The sequence below is a fragment of the Pithys albifrons genome, chromosome 2 (assembly GCF_047495875.1).
Source record: "Pithys albifrons albifrons isolate INPA30051 chromosome 2, PitAlb_v1, whole genome shotgun sequence".
NCBI classification, from domain to species: domain Eukaryota; kingdom Metazoa; phylum Chordata; class Aves; order Passeriformes; family Thamnophilidae; genus Pithys; species Pithys albifrons.
Window position 1 is genome coordinate 31,565,727 of NC_092459.1, and position 19,271 is coordinate 31,584,997.

General features: G+C 37.5%; 1 protein-coding gene across 3 annotated transcripts in view; it reads right to left on the minus strand.

Annotated features, from left to right (window-relative positions):
- PHIP (pleckstrin homology domain interacting protein) overlaps positions 1-19,271 on the minus strand; it is a 107,608-nt gene that overhangs the window by 57,299 nt on the left and 31,038 nt on the right. For all 3 annotated transcript variants that reach the window (XM_071548646.1, XM_071548645.1, XM_071548644.1), the window contains exons 10-15: positions 14,698-14,768; positions 13,831-13,931; positions 13,682-13,722; positions 12,411-12,509; positions 10,269-10,422; positions 9,199-9,333 (exon numbers count right to left, since the gene is read on the minus strand). In XM_071548646.1, coding sequence (XP_071404747.1) covers positions 9,199-9,333; positions 10,269-10,422; positions 12,411-12,509; positions 13,682-13,722; positions 13,831-13,931; positions 14,698-14,768 — 601 coding nt within the window. The remainder of the gene's footprint in view (positions 1-9,198; positions 9,334-10,268; positions 10,423-12,410; positions 12,510-13,681; positions 13,723-13,830; positions 13,932-14,697; positions 14,769-19,271) is intronic.

The window sequence follows — 19,271 nt, forward strand, 5'->3', positions numbered from 1 at the left end:
AAAAACTAGACATCATTGCCAATATGAAATACATTCCTACTGTGACCACCATATTCCAATATTTCTGACTGATTTATATAAAAACAGACGTGTGAAGAGGGCAGGGGGACAATCAACACATCACTGCATCCAGATAGACTGATTCTCCAACCACACTGCAGACTCTCCATTAACTTCAAGTAGGGTCAAAATTACACTCTGCAATTCCCATTGTAGGAATCAGGAAAATTCTTACAGGCTGCTTCAACTTGACCTTTTTATGGTCAAGTCCTGTACATGACAATTTCAGTCACTTTTTATGCTAGTAACTTCAAATAAAAATACAGCATATCCAAAGCTCTCATAGCTAAGAGTTTGTATTAAACATTTTCAAAAGACACATTGTTAAAAACATTGGGGAAAATGTATAAGCTTATAAAAGGCTCTTGCAATTCAACTATGGTACATCCTACAAAAGAAATTAAGGGCCCACTTGGAAAGAAACGCATGGAACCAAGAACAGCAGACAACTTTACATTAACTAGACAATCAGCTAGCTACAGACTTGGGGACAAAACATGCAGACATGATCTTCAGCAATTTCATCCTTATTTCTTAATGGCTGTAACTTTTAACCTTAAAATCAACACGTGGGTTGGTTTGCGTTTTTGTTTGGTTTTAATACATCATATAAAAAATTTATCTGCATTTTCACAGTTAACTTGTACTGGTTATGAAAAGGCACATATTCACCATGGTGATTTCACACAGTAAACGTAAAACAAAATCAGTATGAATGTACCCACTTGCTTGCAAGCTCTCACTGGATGCACGGCAGCACACGTTGCTTCGTTCAATTACCTACCACCCCATTTCCTGATTTTGTGCCAGCATTTCTAAGTATAATCTGTTTCACTAAGACACATTTCAAACAAAAGCAGCAGTTCAGAGATACACAATTATAGTCGCCATATAACCAGAAGAGAATGACCTTACAAGTTAGGTTAGTATTTGCTTGCTGATGCTACTGCTCCAATTGTTTTCAAAGGCAATCAAATGAAATAAAGGAATTTCAGAGATCACCTTCAAAACAACCTCATCAAATCCATTATTTGTTTCTTCAGTCCAAGGCTTCTCAAAGAAAGAAGCAACCTGAAAAAGAAAACTAAGGACCAATGAGAGTCTTTTTTTTTTAATTTACTATAGCACTGTCATAAGAGCTGGGGTTTAAACTTTACGGCTGACCAGGAAGAAATCAAGAGATCCAAAAGTAAGTTTGTGATGTCTTGATCATATGAAAGCATTACATACTTTACAGCATCAAAAGTTAAAACATAGCCAAATAAAAGCTATTACAACAGACTAATAAATAAATAAATAGGGTTTTAATGAGCAGTCGTGCACCATTCCAAGATCCTTCCAACACATCTTTTCTTCTACTTAACTTTTGTAGAGGTAACTGTTAGAAATAACATCACGTTGTAATCCTTTAAGAAAGGAAAGTAGATGCTGGAGTCTAATTTTCTCAAGTGCAGACACAGATATCTCCCAGTGAAATAAAACTTTTGTTCTCCACAAACAGTACTTCAGGAATATCCAAACATAAGCGCTACAACTTTTCAAAAATGTCTATCAAGCTTTATTTGCACAACTGCCTCACTTCATGTACCTGACATTGGTGTACAGAGATTAAAAATCAAATTTAAAATTAATTGAATTTTTGGGTTATGATATATAATCCTTTCTCTAAAAATTAAACTTTGCGGAGAGGAATTATGCATGTTTGCTTGAAAACTACATACGCTGTGGCAACTTTTCCCCTTTAAAGTATTTTCTCTTTAATTTGTGGTATAACAAATACATTAAGTCAGTCATGCTAACAGCTGGTCTTAAATATTGCTAAGCAATCCTACCAGCTTTCTCAACCACAGCTCTGTATTTTCATATTTGTGATAACAAGCACTGTCCCATCAAATCTGAGACTTCATTGAAGAAGCCAGCCCAAGTTTCTGGTCAACTTGGTACAACAGGGTAAGACATTCAATTTTTACAAGTCAATAGCTGAAAGTAGGAGACATTTCAATTGACAGTTTTACAGCTAAAATGTTTGCACACTCAAAGGTTTTTATCCTGCTGCAAGGCTACAAGCTTTTCTGAATTTGCTTTGGTTTGTTTGTTGGGTTGGGGTTTTTTTCCCCCAAGGATTACGGACTTCTGCAGCACTTTTCACATTCCAGCCAACAACATAAGTAAAATGTCAGTCTCCAAGTTTGTTACATCCACTGATAAAGTAGGTTTTGCTTGTTGTGCTCCATATTCAACAAGAGTTTATCTTTAAGTACTTTAATAAGTTTTTCAGTACCAAGACCTTCAGAGCTGCTGTTCTCTATTAACGTACCTGTTAAGGAGAATGACTATGTTTAAATTTTGATGAGAGAATATAATGTCAAGCCACGTAACTTTATCTTGCTGAAACAACCCATAACTATTTACATGAGGTTCCAGCAAGACGCCCTTTTACCCTTTCAGGAAAAAAAGTTTTGTCCCCATTTCTCTTTTAGCTGTCACAATTTTTCTTTAGAAGAAAAAAGAAAAAATATAACTTTGTTTATGCAATTAAATCTAGATTTTATTTTAAAATTTTAACTAACTTTCTTCTGACCTGACAATTTTAAATAAAGTTGGACAAAATAACGTTACTCAATTTATATGAAAATTGCACCTGCAAAATTTGATCTTATTAGAAAAGTGACACCCTCAATTCAGCTGCTTACACAGTACCTGTTTTAATGCATGATTTTAATACAGGTGGAAGAAACTATGCCCATCACACCAGTCAAATCATTGAATAAGCTATTAAGACATTTTGTGAAATAAACACAAAAGTCCTCACTTTGTTTAAAAAATGTTCATATTTAAGTTCAAAGTTTCATAATTGTTGTTAATTAATAAACATATTGGAAAGAACATAACAAGCCACATGGTTTTCAGTTCTGGATAACACGTTTACTTACATAAAATTTAACTAATGCATTTTACATGAAAGTGTGGGACTATTCATCATGAGCTTCCAACGGAAGGGTGTCTAGAATCAAACCAAACAGTCAGGATTCTGGGACAGAGATCTAGATGAAAATAGGCCCCAGTTTAAAAAACTCAACACACAAACAAACAAAAACTCCAAAAATAAAAAATAAAACCCTCCTTTTTTTTTCTAGGCACATGAAAATCTGTAAGAAGCCACATTCTACCATACATCCTCACTGTCCCTTCAGTTTTCAATGAAAGAGCATGTCTTAGCTCCAGGATCAGAGTTTTTCAAAAACAGCCAAGAAATGCAACTGTGACCTGCATCTTCTCCAATACTGAGGCAATAGACAGGTCAGCCTCTCCCTCAGTCTTTTCAGTTTTAAAGGTTTGTTTTATTTCTTTTTTCTGACCATTTCCATAAAAGTGGGACAAAGGGCCTAAGAACAACAAACACAACTTCAAGCACTGAGAGTTATGCTGCCGTAAGAAACCACCCACTATTCTCGAGCTACCAATATGGTTTCCAGGGCAAGCAACATTCACTCAGTGACACAGAGGAGAACAGTGGTTTAGTGGGAGATTCCAGCTTTTCTTTCACAAACTTAGCTGAGTTACTTGCCATTTCAAAGGAAGCTGAAAGTGTGAAAAGAGGAGAGCAGGTTCGGTTAGAATTTTTTCTTTTTCTTCCTCCTCCACAAGAATCGGAAGGTTGTTTCAAATCACTAGTTTACATATTACAAATTGTAATGCATTTCTGAAACACACTCCTGGTATTTCTATATGCTCTGATGAAATGTGCTTTGGCATTTACAAAAAGACACATCATTGAATTCACAACAGTTAGAGATTTAGTGTGACCTTTAACTGTCAAGGGCAAAGGGGGCTTAGCCTTCCACCAAGTCAGACAGTCACAAAGGTAGGAAGGTTTGAACTACTCAGATCCATGAATTTAATACAAGATCGTAAAAACATTCTCTTTGTATCAGTATTTCAAAGTATTCTTCAGAGTACAATGAAAGGACTAAGGCCACCTTTGCACTGAGTTCAAAGCTGGCTCCAGAACTCCCAGAGAGCACACTGCACAGGAACCACAATACATGACAGTGCTCAGAAAGACTGTCTTAAAGCTACAGTAATGTAATAAAAATCAGTCCAAATGATCATTTCACAATCAGGAGCACATTAAGATTGCATATAAGCAAAAGGCTGACCTTGACAGGCTTTCATCAGGCACAAGGAGACAGACCTCCGAGGCATTTGAATAATGTCAGACACAAGGTGGCCCATTGCTGGCTACAGCAAGCCTGACTCCTCAAAGAAGCAACTCATAGTGAGTCATTCCAGCAAGACAAAGTAGCAACACCCAGCCATAAAGGGTCTTTGGTTGTTCATTTTGTCTGGGATTCTTTTGGAAATCTGTTGACCAGGAGAATCATTTTTTTTCTTGAAAGACTTCAATATTCCTACTTGATTAATTTCTACATTACACGAGGATTTTGTTGTAAGGCCAGTCTTTAACAACTAAAGCACAAGCTTTTTTGTTCAGCAATCCCAATGCCTACCTACAGAATCTACCAAGTCAGGTATCAGATTCAGGCAAAACAATGACATTCAAAGATACAGTAAAAATTCCAAAATTCTACATTGAGAAAGATGGTAAAAATGCCTGCTCTCCCCTAATCTTTCATTCTTGCTACTGTTGTACAGTCTTCATACTTTCCACAGTATACTTTAAGTAACAAGAGTCACCATATGTTCCTGCAACTGTTCACAAAGCTATGCTGTAAACCAGATTATTAAAAAAAATAAAAACTACCCAAAGAGAAATAATAGAACTACAGGGCTGTACATAACAAAAAATCTTTCAGTAAACTTCTTTTAATATTCTTCTACAGGGCACCCCACATTTGGGACAAGAACTATTAGCTTTAACACAAGAGAAACCTGCATTCAAAGGCCCCAGACAATGCTTTTTGCAAGCAGTCTGAATCCGCAGAGCTCAGCCCCAAGAGGTACTGCTTGAAGGAAGGTGTGCTTAAAGCAAACTGCCTGCATCCAAAAAATAACAATCAAGGGCACCACTGTAACACCACAAACCTCTTTAGGGTTAGACTCAAGAAATTCCAGTACTCAATGTCCAAATTGCAACACCAACCAAAATCCAATCATCAAACCAAACAAATAAGCTGTGCATCTGCCTAACATTACTAGGTATCTCCCTTTTGATCTGGAAGATTCTGAAGTCCCAGTAGTTTTCTTTATTCCCCTCAGACATTCTCAGAATTGAGAAACTTCTGCCTAAAGCCTAAGGGAACTAAAAATGTTAAGGCTAAGCTGCAGCATATACCAACCAACCAAGTGAGAACCCTGGCATTTCTAACAAACCAACAGTGTTAGATCTACTAAGAAGTAACTTAGTGAAAAAAAAACTGAAAGAAAACAGATGCTATGACAAGAACTGAATGGTGTAGAGCTTCTATTTATGCCCTAACAGAACACTAATCCTGCAAATTGAGGAGTCTGCCTGAAGCCAAAGATAATTTCTACCACCTTCTAATTTGCCTAAAATATGATTTGCATACCCAAGAAAACAACTCAATGCCTAAACTCCCAGGCTACAGATTCACATCTCTTCACAGTGGCACAACTGTGGGGGAAAATTGGGAAGAAATCCTGTCTACACACTTAAAAGAGCCGACATGCTCTCCTAGGTAAGTGGCAGATGCTGAACTGAGCCCCTTACCACTGAGAACTGAATCCAGGTCTTCCATTTCCCAGCTCCACAGCTAAGGTTATCCCAAAAGGCGAGTGCCACCTGCTCCTGTGCCCTCCTTTAGGAAAGCAGGAACCTCCTTCATTTGTTGGAAAGGTGCCTTCCCACACAAGGGATACAGGTGCCCCATTGCACGTCTGAGTAAGGAGCTGCATTTCAAATCCATCTCTATGTACATAATCACACCGATGCTTTCACTAGACAGCCCACCCATTCAGTGCATTTTTCACCCAGATCATCCACTAAGACACCTACATCTTATACACTGTTCAGCAAAATAAGCCACGATTTAAACATTTACAAAGGTCTGTACTGTTCTCTGCTGTAGCAATAACACTGTTTTTGTGAAATATGTAAGGTCTGAAACAGCTGCAGCAACCACTTAAGGTTTATTAACCTGTTTCTTTGGAATGCTCTGTCGTATCTGGGAAATACAGCACATGAAACTGCCCTGATATTACAGCACTAAAGCCACAACCTCATATGATTCCTTGGAAACACAAATGACAAATGCACCAGGAACACATTTTTCATTAGCAGCCGTATAAAGTCAAGACAGGCACGAATATTACACAGACCAAAACACAAAGACCTGCATTCACATATGCAATTTGGAGTCATCTCAAGACTTACTTGCTGCATCTCAAAATTGCCTAGAAAGCTTTAACCATCTCACAGTTTTGATATTTCTACAGCAAATTTCACTCTCTGGTGTAGTGAATATATTCTGTGAGTTTAGGTGACTCAAGTCACTGAATTAAACCAGTTTTGAATGTCCATGGACTTCAACACCCCTTTATGCAACGCTTATACAACCAGGCCAAATAAAGTGAAGACTACAGGTCAAAATGTGACATATATAAAATATATAATTACTGACAGTAAACCCACGTGACATTTATGGGACTGAGATTACTATTAATCATAAAGACCAAAATTTGGCCGACAGACCAAATACACTTCAAATTAACCGTGACTGTGGCAATTGATTTAATAGCAAATCTTAAGTTTAAAAACCTGGGAGGGAATGTTGTATTATCACCAGAGTCATCAAGTGAGACTAATTTGTAACCAGCAAGGCACAGAATAAATGGGGGAATCAAAGTTCAAGGTAAATGCAAAACAAAAATTATGTTTGGTTACTATGGCTTTCTTTGCAATTTCACATTCACTGACTAGATAAAAGAATTAAGTTTCAAACTGATTGACACTGCTTGCATCCCTCAAATGTTGATTTGGTGTTGTTTTGGTTTTTTTATGCTGACAATGAAGGCCTTTGAAGCAGAGTGGAAAGCAACTTAAAAATAAGTGACTCCAGGAAATTGCCACAAGGATGCATAAAGTAATCCATCTAGGACAGGAACACCTGACTGGACTAACTTTAAGCCAACAGTCATCCAGGCATTTGCTAATTCAACCAACATCCCCACAGTCTGAACTTTTTTTAAGGAGCTTTTGTTAGGATAAAGTCACTCAGTGCTAATTCTGGTATCACAGACCAGGCAATGGCAATGAGAAGTTCTTAAATGGTAAGGCAGATATCTCATGTCATTCAATTCTTAGGTTTGGTTGCTCCAGATGATGTTCCTGTTTGATCCAAATGAACCCAATCTGTAAAATTTCTCATCCTCTAAACAGAAATACAAATACTGTTTATGGGAAGTATGAGATGACACATTGGGCACATCAGTGAAGGCAACAATGCTTATCAGAATAATGTAATAGTGGCTAATCTACTTATATTCCCAGCTGATATGTCAGTTAGGAAATGGAGAAGACTGGCAGCTCTGTGTATTCATGCCCTCCTGTAGCAAATCAGAACAGCTCCACAGAGGTGACTGTGCCGTGTCCTCTCCCTACTCCCCATCACCTGAGAAAACCCACCCATGTCTTTTGAAGCATCAAACACAGAAGACTTGGCTGGTGAAATACTCAGACCAAAGAGAGATGCCCCTCTTTCATACCTGGCTCATACAACTTAATTCACTAGTTTGAGACCAACTGATTGCCATATTTGTAACTCCCCTTAGCTCACACAGCAGGCAGACTTTCCCATATTAATTTCTAGCATGAAGGACAGATTACCAGCTGCTGACATCTGATGATCTACAAATTTCTCTGATTCTGAAGATCTTAAAACATATGTGACTTCTACCTTTTTAGGTGTTTATGTTGCACTGCACTCTCAAATACTTCAGTCTTTCAGGGGTTACCTAACACCACAGGCACCTGAATTTAGATCCTGATAGCTCTTAAATGGACTTGTCTTACAAAGAACAGATGAGCTCAACCTCTTCTAACATTAACCTGCAGGAAAACTATCACAGATCCATTGTAAGTGGTAGTAGAAAAGCAAACTAACCATGCAGTGAGAACTTACACCGCAACTGGTAACAGTGAATAGCACTGAGTAATGAAGATCTGTGCTCATCACTCCCAGATGATTGTCTTAGATCCTTCATAAGCTGAGTTACAGAAATCAATGCAGAGGGAACACGACTGGACCTAGGTCAGTGCTGAAACAGTCCAGCTTGCTCTCCCTCCAATTAAGGTTGGCTGAATTTCCTCAGAGACTTTATGAACTGTACAGCACACCTCAAAATTTTTCTTTAAGTTCAGAGTAACCTTCCTGGCTTGACTTAATTTCTAAATGCCCCTTTGTTTGAGACTACACCTATGGTAGGTGTCTTCTTCAGATGATCTTCTTCACAAGACTGCCATTGCACTATGGCTGAAGCCTATTTGCCTACTCTCAGCATTCCAAATGGTTCTGCATATTCTACAAGGCCTTTGTAATTTTCTTCAAATTGCATAACATATCATTACCCATTTAACGAAAAATACATATACAAAGACCCACATAATATCAAGGAACAGATGAAAATACCAACTGCATCCATCATGCAGAAGAATTTGCTTAGTGCAGAACAGACCAAATTTGAAACCTGCATGTGAAAGAGCTCTACACAGAAAGGCTGACAGTATTCAGTTCAACGGGCCCAGGCATCAGACAACACTGTATGAAATCAGTTAACTCCTGAAGAGCTTTATCCAGATCAAAAATTAGGAATGCAAGAATAAACCATGTTCCACCTCGGCTTCCCAGGCAGGAAACAGAGCACTAAAGGAGGGTCTGTCACCCTGTCTCTAAGTCATGATCTCTGACAATGTAACTAACACTCCAGCTTTCGTGGATCAAGCAAGAAAGGCAACATTGTGAGATACAGCCAAAGAAACAACTTCTTACACTTTACAGATTTATTCTTTGCCCCACTAAACTGAACAGGAATTTCTCTCAATATCACCATATGCAGGATCTTGCCCTACACACATGCTTCAAGATGGCATATATAAGAATGTGCTAAAAAACTTCAGAATGGTTCATTCGGCATATCTGCATAAAACACAGTAATTACCATGTTGAAGTAAGACCGGATTTTGACTCCTCTTGCCAAATCCCAAACTATGACATTTCCATCATGTCCAGCAGAGAAGAGAACTCTTGGATCAAACGGATGAGGTTCAAGCACAAACACTTCATCTTCATGTCCCTGAAAATAAAGATACACCAAGAAGAACAAGACTATTGTTTCAAATATTTACCCAAGTATTCAATATGGTAACACTACCAGCTGCCACATTAAACTATGAAAATGTCCAGCAAAGAACTACTTTGAGGACACCTTTTTTTCTGTAGCAATGCATCACACTCTTGTCTTCTTCCCAGTTGCAATTTTAGATTCCTAAGTAGCATGTGAAGTATGTCACCTTCACAACAAGTATGTCCCAATACTTCCACCAGGATTTTAAAAGGATTACAGCCCACAACAATTGGTATTTTGGGGTCTTGGTGTTCCACAGATTTTCATTTTTTAAGGCAGAATATTAGTCAGAAATTTAATTTAAAACCATAAAGAATCAAACATATAACTAAAAGTTAGACAAACATCTCCAAAATTAATACTGTATTTTAAAACTTTGCACTAAGTATTTCAATCTCTAAGCAGAGCATCTAGTTACCTAGTTACCCACTCAGTTACAAAATAGTATCAGCTTTAGTAAAATGGTTGATTAATTTTAGTTAGAACACTAATTTTTTGTACTCATGAAATTATTAAGTTGCATAAGTGTCTCTGCTTAAACCAGCCAAATTCATCCATTAAGAGCATTTCAAAACATTTATTGCATTAAATAAAGGTAAAAAGAAACAAGTGTTTCCTTTCCTGCTTCAAGATAGCACTTCAGTAAAAAAAAAAATCCAAAACCAAAGAGTCCAAAGTTACTTTCAGACCCCTTGACCAGCAATAGTTATTTGCAACTTTAAAGCTTTATTTTCTAATCCACAGACATCTCTATCGCACTTCAATTATCTGGAAACATTTGTCAAGGCAGTTTTCAGATAGGAAAATACATATAAGGAAGAATGCTGATGATGTACACATAAATTTTGCTTTCAAGATTGATAAATCAAGGTGATACACTTTACCATGAGAATGTGGATGAGTTGGCCAGTAAAAGAATTCCAAACTTTCAGAGTCATGTTATTTACAGCAGTTATAACAGAGTTGTCGTGGCGGTCCCAAGCCACCATGGTCACTTTCAGCTTTGTGATTTTATCTTCAACTCCTTGCAAACTTTGTCTAAAACAAAAAAAACAAGAAATCTCAAAGCAATCCTAGTATGCCAAAATAGTTTAATGCTACTAACAAGTAAAAATACTTCTGTATTTTGCTGTATTATTAAGAACAGATGCATTACTTCTTCCAGAAACTGGAGAAATGGAAGATGTTTTTCATTACGTAGCACATACAATCACAAAGATACTTAAACAATGATTACAGCCTCTCCTTAGTATGTTACAGAATATGCTCATCTGTTTTTTCAGAAAATGTCCTCTGATACACGACAGAACTCAATTAAACTTGATACCTACAGTATCTGTGACATCTAAAGAATGAAAATCCAAACTAGTCAACCTGTGAACATTATTTTGTACTGGAGAATATTTGTAGTAAGTAGGTTTAAATATGCAGCAGAGTAATCTATTATACATTTAAATGAGTTCAGTTCTCAGGCTACATTTAGTACGACACCACTACCCCTGTATGACTTTGCTATTGGTAATTATGGCACTTAATCTTGCATGAAATCCAAACAACAGTCATATGTAATATGATCTACCAGAATACTCCAGAATCACATTTTGTCAGTGTGGTTTAAAGACTAATCACCCTTGAATTTTCAAGCACACTTATTTCTGGGAAATCACAAACCAAATGCAACAATAGCACGTTAACATCGAGTAGACAAACAAAATACAGAATCTTCCATACAATAAGCACTACAACACATTACACAACAGTATCTACTGTACAATTCAATAATAGAAAATGTAGTTTCAGCCAGATTCCTTTCTAGATTCAATTTAGAACCCAGGAGGCTTTATAAGCTGAATTCACTCTTCCCTTTCAGTGCAGCGGTTTCATTTTCTTTGATACAACTGTGCTTGTGCAGAAAAGATCAAATTTGGAACTGCACTTATCCCTCTAGTCACAAGGATGAAACAGAATTCTGCCAAAGGTGATTTATCAAAATGAGCAGCTCAGGTTCTCAGACAAGTTAAGCATTTATGACCACAATGAAGAAGAAACCATTCCTATTTTTCCCAGAATCAGTTAAAATTAATATTTTTTTAATGAGAGTAACTTAGTCTGTTATCAAAGTACCAGTGTTTTATACACTCTTGTCCTACAGTTTGATATTCATGTTTTGTTGCATCTGTACCTAACCAACAAGATTCTGTCTGATCTAAACATGTAACAAAACAACAGCTTATTTAGTCTTCTCTTCCATCCCTCTCTTAGTCTTTCAAATATCTTGCTACAGGATTACTCCTGAAAACATTTTTTTTCTACTAAAAATTATCCTTCAAACCACTCCATATGAACAGTAAGGGGAAGAAGATTTATCCCTTAAACCTGTTGTACATCTTTTTAATGTATGTCAGCTGGAAAACAACTTCATGCCAAAATAAAACGGTGTAAGCCACAATTCCTACTAAGTTATTCTCCATCTTCAAGTTTCTTCTAGTCTGCAGAAGTTTCTCATACCTACAAACTCCTGCAAATTCTCAGATTGTTTTAACAAATGAAAACCCATTAAAGAGCAAGCCATTTATTTGCTCTGGTGTGACAAGAACCCAGCACTGCTTTTCTGGGCCTGCAGGTTCCACAATATCTGGAAATATTGCTAAAATGCAAACAGTCTCAAGAACAAATCTGACTTGGTTTTCATGCTCCAGAAATAAATGTCTATGTAAAAAGCCATATAAATCGGACCTTTAATGATTTTTGAGTATATTTTATTCTTTTAATCTAATGAAAATACTAGTGGAAATAGTATCAGGACAAGCTGGCTTCCACAGCCATATATGTAGTCAAATATTTATTTTCACTGGATTTCAAGAGCTATACAAGTCTATTGTACCTTTAAGCAATAAAAACTTAAGTCCCCACTTTTTCTTTTCTCTTGCAGCCTTTTTTTATTTTAATGTTTTTTAATAAGTCAGCAAATTACACCAATGGCCCTCAAGAATCTATCTGATAGCAGAACATTTCACATCACTTACCCTGCTGGGCGAGTAGCCATATCTAACAAAATGCTTTTCCATTCCCTTCGCTTAAATTGCCAGATTCGTGCTGTCCCATCACGGCTTCCACTCACAAATCTAACAAAAGGGGAAAAAAGTTACTCAGAGATCAAAGGCAGATCTGTACAGAAAAGACATCTGAAAACTAAAGTTCCAGAATTTAGAACTCGCAAGCGGAGGCCATGAATAAGAAGTCTAAAGAGTGTTAGAATGTTGCACAAATGGTACATCCCTTAACAGCAAAAAAAAACCTGAAGGGCTGCAGAAAGTCAAACCTGCTTCCCTATCCTGAACCCCTTCCAAACTAACTTTGGCCCTTTGGTGCACCTTGCTGAGCTACAACATTGCTCTGGCAAAGGACACTATAAATCCAGTGAGCATTCTGAGAGACTGACCCAGGTAAAGCTGAGGAAGAAACTGAAGGCATAAAAATAGTTGAAGGGCCGGAGCCCTTCCAGCAGAAGTACAGACATGATTTAAACCAAAACCTATTCCCATACTGTATTTACAGTATGAAACTCCAACTTTGACATCTTCTCTGGTTGATCTGATCCAAAGAAATAAATCCTAATGGTGTGATCTGTGCTCCCAGCGGTGACAAATAAGCTGGCACTGTATAAGTACTACGATATTTATCTGAAGATATTATTTCCCAGCCTGTGTTTCTCCCTCATCTTTTTTATTCCTGAAGTTCAGGGGTAGGAGGAGAAAGAGGTGGGTGGAGCACAATGGATCACAAAAAAAGTGTACATTAGAACATCAAATAAATGAAAGTGTCAGATACTTCATAATAAACTGAATTTTTTTTGTTTAGCATCCTTCACATCCAACATCCAGAACTTAAAGTGAAACACTGACAAAACATTAGGCTGGCTAAACAAAATATTGTTAGATATAGTTTGATATTTTTTTCTGTATCCAGCAGTCACTTACCTGAAAAAATGTTTACATATTAAAATATATCTAAAAATTTGATATGTTAATATATACAAACATACATTTCTTAGGAAGACATTTCAAGTATTTCTATACTCCTTAAATTTTGGCAAATTCAAAATTCTTTAACCATTACGATGAAAATAACTGCAAAACTGAAGAAGTCCTATTAAAATTAAGCAGTGAGACTCCCATAGCTATACATGATTTTACTGGATGAAGCTCAAAACAGAAAGCTTTTTTTTAATAACTACTTCTAGAAATTGGTATTTACAAATGTTAAAAGACTAGCTCAGAATAAATAGTGTGCTTACCTGCTACTGCTATTAGAAAACTGAATGCTGTCAACTTTGTCCTGTATAAAAAAAAGAGCAGAAAAAGAGAAGTCAAATTCCTCTGAATTATCCCATTTTATCCAAATTATTAATTAATCAAATACATATGTAATTTTAAAAGTATTTACAGTATGAAACTCCAACTCTGATATCTTCTCTGGCTGACCTGATCCAAAGAAATAAACTCTAATGATGTGATCTGTACTCCCAGTGGCCAAAAACATTCCACCTGAGAAAAACAAACAGGTAAGACTTAAGAAAAGAGGGAAATCTCCTGTTATTACAACATCTTCAAAGGGATGTAACATCAAGTATTTCAACTCATTCTCTGAAATCTATAGCTGTATCTCACTTCAGCTATGCCTATAACTTACCTTTAAGTAAAAAGAAGATTTAGAAACTCGAAAGTCTAACTGGAATGAATTATCTCATTTACTGTCAGACAAATATGCAATAGCAGATGTGTCTGAAAGATAAGCTAACTAAAGCAACTTGCTGGCAACTAAGCTCTTAGAAGCCTCAATCTTAATAAAAATTAAATGGAACTAGAACTCCAGTAGGTTCTGATATTTTATCCAATTATTTATGCTGCGTTCTTCTGTTGCCAGCTCTGGAATCAATGAAATTCAGACCGTGAGAACTCAGTAATCAACACCTTCTTGTACAAATCCTTATAAATTACACCTCAGATAAAGCTTCCTCTCAGAACCACTCTGAGAAAAAGGTTTTATATTGTGTTTAAAGGTTTGCAGTCACAAAAGACTTACTTTCAACCTTTCATGTTTAATTGTTTCCAAGAATTTCCACAGCACCAAGCATTAATGCATACATTCTAAATTGCTATTTTAAATATTTGGGTTTTTAATAGTCACTTTAACTCAAATCCATCTTTTTAACAAGAAACATGCTAGAGTAACTGTACTGCACTTTATTTTACTGTTCAAATGACTTCTTATATCAATACAAAGTGGGGGGGGTGGGGAAAAGTCTTTTACCAGCACTAAAAGAAGAACAGATCATTTGCACTCCAGGTCGAGGACGTTCTGTAAACTTCGTTGGCCTCGGACTACAAACAAAGAAACAGTTGAATAATTTCCGAATAGGGTTTCAAACAACAAGTCAGTATCTTAGAAATAATGCACAGAAGGATAAAATTAAATATGAAAGAACAGATGGCTGCCCATCCATAAACAATTTCGTGTGACTATGCTTCATGATCCGATCTTTAGGAAACTAAGGCATCCAGATGGACTAAGTAATTCATGTATCAAAGACAGTCGTACCACAACTTAAATCCCATTCCTCTCTTCCCTCTGATATTTCTATACCAAATACTCTCCTAAAGTCATCAGCAAAACAGAACAGAGCCAGTTGCCCCTGAAGTTCAGTGTTAAACTGCTGGGTGTACTGGACCTCTGGTTTTCTCCTGCAGCACCATGGCTGCTTTTACAAGAATAAAACAGAGTCTAGCACTTTTGATAAACAAGCATAATGAAAAAATTTAAATAAATTTGGAGTTTTCCACAGTCTTATATTCTAAGTTTCAAATACCACCCAAAATGACAGGACAAGGGTTAGAAGTGTGTAAGGGATTTTACTTTATGGCTCGTGCTTCTAACCAGGCATTTCATACCCTGATGTGGAAGCAGAGCTAATGCCTCAGTGGATCTGGCACTTCAAGACTGTGTAAAACCAAACCAAAATAGATCAGGTTCTTCAATCATTCCTTCGATTCTGTTCATCCACTGCAGCAACCTCCAACCAGTAGGTGGTCTTGCATAGTACACCATCTGCAATCTTCCCTCAAAGAATTAACTTACTAGAGAACAGCAGCACTACACCCACAAGTGTCATCACTAAAGATTTCTTCTAACCTAAAAGAATGCATATTCATAACTTATCCAAAATGGTCTCTCTCAAAAACAAAACTGTCTATATAATTCATTTCATCTGGAGGCAGATGCATAAGAAGATCCTTCTCCACTAATCAGTTATAGCTATCTCAAAATAATAAGCATTAAACCTCAGTGATTCTAATGCATAAAATAAGGTAATAAACATCAGCAATATGAGGTAAGAAATCTTTCTCAAAACTGTCCATTCAGTACAGGCTGTTTCTGTGACCTTTCCTTTAGGAATTTAAGATAACTCCCTGCAGATTTGCAAAAGGAAACTTCACAGCAAGATACACTAAACAAGACAAAGATCTATTCTACAAAACAGTTGAAATCCTCCTTAACTGAGATACTACTATAAAATGAACTACCAGACAATTCAATACAAATCTTACATAACTTTGAACAAGTGTAAATAGATACACAGGCTGCTGTTTTATTCTACTCTTTGGGAACTCCACCTTTGAAGTTAGGACAGCTGCAAAACAGAGCAAGTATGCACTTACACTCTAGTTTGGATAAAGAATTTAAATTCTTAAACTTATGGCTCTCTAATGTTTAGGCGTTAGGAGATAAAGGATTATGTCATTCTTCCACAACAGAGCAGGGCTGTGGTCAAATGAGTTGGGCAATCAGTATTTTTGGGAAGCAAGAAAAGGGGACAAAGGCATAATTTCTTGCAACAAAGGGAAACCAAGATAATTGTTTGTCCTTGTTCCAGCCCACTGTTTTCACTTTACAAAGATCCTCAATGCATTTATCAGGTTTTTTTGTTTATTACAATAAGTCGTGCAGACTGAGCTAATTCTGGTCACGCAGTAGCTCAAGAAAGATTTGATTTCTTCACAGGAAACAGATGCGTACATAACATCTGCAAATTAAGTATTTATTCACAAGTTAATTGAAAAGGGTCAACATATCTTGATTCTGATGTATACATCAAGTGCTGCCTTCTGCACAAGAAAGCAGATGGGAAGTACCACATCACACTGATGACAATTGAGAAATCAATGTCTTGTCCAAAACAGCAATGTCAAAATCATCAGCACATGTTTTTCCCGAGTTTTTATTTTTCCTCTTTTTAAAATTATGGGAGAAAAAATAGAGTAAGAAAAGCAGTACAGCAAACTCCTCTATCCAAATCTGTGAGACAGTTCTGCTGCCTTGTTCATATGGTCTGTCAGTAATGGGCTAACACTGGAAACTTGTGATCCAAACAGGTGGCAGAAGAAAAACAATATCTCTCTTGTCTCAGAAAAGATACATATGCAAATATTTTGTAGTGCAACTATTTTAATTTTCATGCACTGACCAGTTGCAATAATTCTATTTTCAACTTTAAGTACATTGTTTTTTGATTTCTGATGATCTGAGGCAGATTTTCTCTCTCCTACCTACTGTCAACTGGTGCAGAATCCAACTTCTATGTTTTTTTATCACCACCCAGAATAGTAACAGAAGATTAAATCCTGGGAAAGTCTCCATTGCCTAAATTTTCAGTTGTTTTCCCATCTTGCTTGGGCCACATTCTTTGAATTTCTTGCTTACAGCAACAACCAATCTTACCATTCCTCTGTTCAGAAACTGAATCAATCTACCTGGAATGTTACTGATTTTAGAAATACATGGTAACTGCCTGGTCAGAAATCTCTTCAGTGACAGAAGAGCAGCTCCCAGGAGGTTCTGTAACACTGAAGAACATGCACCCACACTGCTCACAGAACAACATGAACAAGGCCGCTCACCCTCCTTTGAACAATGGGAGAATTTTGTGGTCAGCTGTGCCAGTGTCTGTGTTTCATCCTCTCACACCAAATCGACTGCAATGTGTCCTGACTGGGCTATATGCCTGACCCAAATACTGAACATGCTTCAATTAACAAAGCCATAAAAAAATTGTGACAACAAGATGGGAAGCCTCTAATTTCAGACATACTAGCAATTAATTTACTGCAGCAGAGTTGCTGGCAAAGCTGAATTACAAGAACTTTTTCAATCTAGGAATGAAACAAAATAAACATTTGCAGACATAAAAAAATCAAAACCCACAAAATACAACTGGGTAAGGCACTCTGCATTAGAAGGCTTAAGCCCTGTCAAAGTCCATTTTAATGGCAAATATAACAGTTTTCAAGGCAGTGGGCTTTTCAATTTTTCACTATTTTGAGAGAAAGAAATGCTCCACAATATTTTACCTTATTTTCTAAGAACAATTTTGAATTTCTTCATCTCCTGAAGAAGTACAAAGATTTCCTTCAGAAAGAGTTCTTCCCAGGAGGAACTAAGTCTCAGTTACAGGCAGGGAATTGATACAGTAGACTTAACCATCCAAGTCAGGTTCCACTGAAACAGTTCTCAGCGTAGTTAAGAACCAAACTATTTTTAATTTGAGAGCACTCAACACAGTAGTGTATCCCAACTCTGCCTTTCCACTATTTCAAGAAAAAAAAATAAGCAAAATACTGATGGCACTGCCAGTCCTCTCAAAACTACAATCAACCACATGATCATCACGAGGCTGCCAACAGCTCACAATCTTCCTCACTGCCAGATGATTCAAGTACTGCTGAGTACTAAAAGCAGGGGGTGGGATATCTAGATTTTTTTTTTCTTTTAAGTAGCTAAAATTTCAACTTCACCACCAGTCCCCATTTGAAGTATTCGATAATTTAGTAACACAAACCACTGATAGCAACTGTGTTCTTAAAGGACAGGCTGCAGTCAAGCTCAGGAGGAGCACGAAAGCAAGTTCTGACTTCAAGCATGTTGCAGCACCCTTCACCTGTACTACTCAGAACTCTTGGTCCTGCTTGAAAACTCCACCTTCTCCTTCCTGGGGTGAGAGTGATGCTGGAGCCCAAGTACAGTGCAGCAAGCTCAGAGCCTGAATAACTGTGGTAAAAGACCTTCTTTGCCACCTTTCCTCCTCTTTACAGATACTGAACAGAAGCAAGACTGTATATTTTACAGGACAAACCTTCCACTTCACCAGTGATTCTCTCTTCCAGATGGCCTACACATTATGCTTTAACAAGTAACCTCACTAAGGGCCTTCTGAGAAAAATTAATAGGCATCTTTGATTCTCTTATATTGTTAACACTTGCTTTCCCCCAGTACATCACTGAATGGATGTGGAGGGAACCTGCCATCTTTCCACAGTTCTGGAAGAAGAACTGGATCTTGTATTGTATGGCCAGACTTGGCGAACACAGATTTGGGCAGGGATCTCCCAATGTGGGTGTGCCCTTCCAGCCTGCGCAGTGGATTTTTTAGGTGAGGCACAGTGTGCACAGAACTGACCCCACCGTTTAAGTCCTGAGGTCCATCTGCCATGGCCGAGCGAGCTTGGACAGTGACAGGGAAGTCCTCGGGACTGTCACAGCACCCGGTACTAACCAGGGCTGACCCTGCTGAGCATCCGAGATGTGACGGGATGGGATGGCAGGGAGGCATTGAACTGCCAGGGGACGGTCCCACTGAGACTTGAACTCAGGTCCTTGGGATTTGGAGCTCAGAGTGCTCTCCTTTACACCACGGGACCGCCTTCCCAGAAATGGATCTAAACATGTAAGGAAGTGCAATCACCTCATTGAAAACTGTTAGGACAACATAAAACCATTACTGAGATGTGTTGACCATGCAGTGAAGCCTCCTTGTGGAAAATTACACTGGA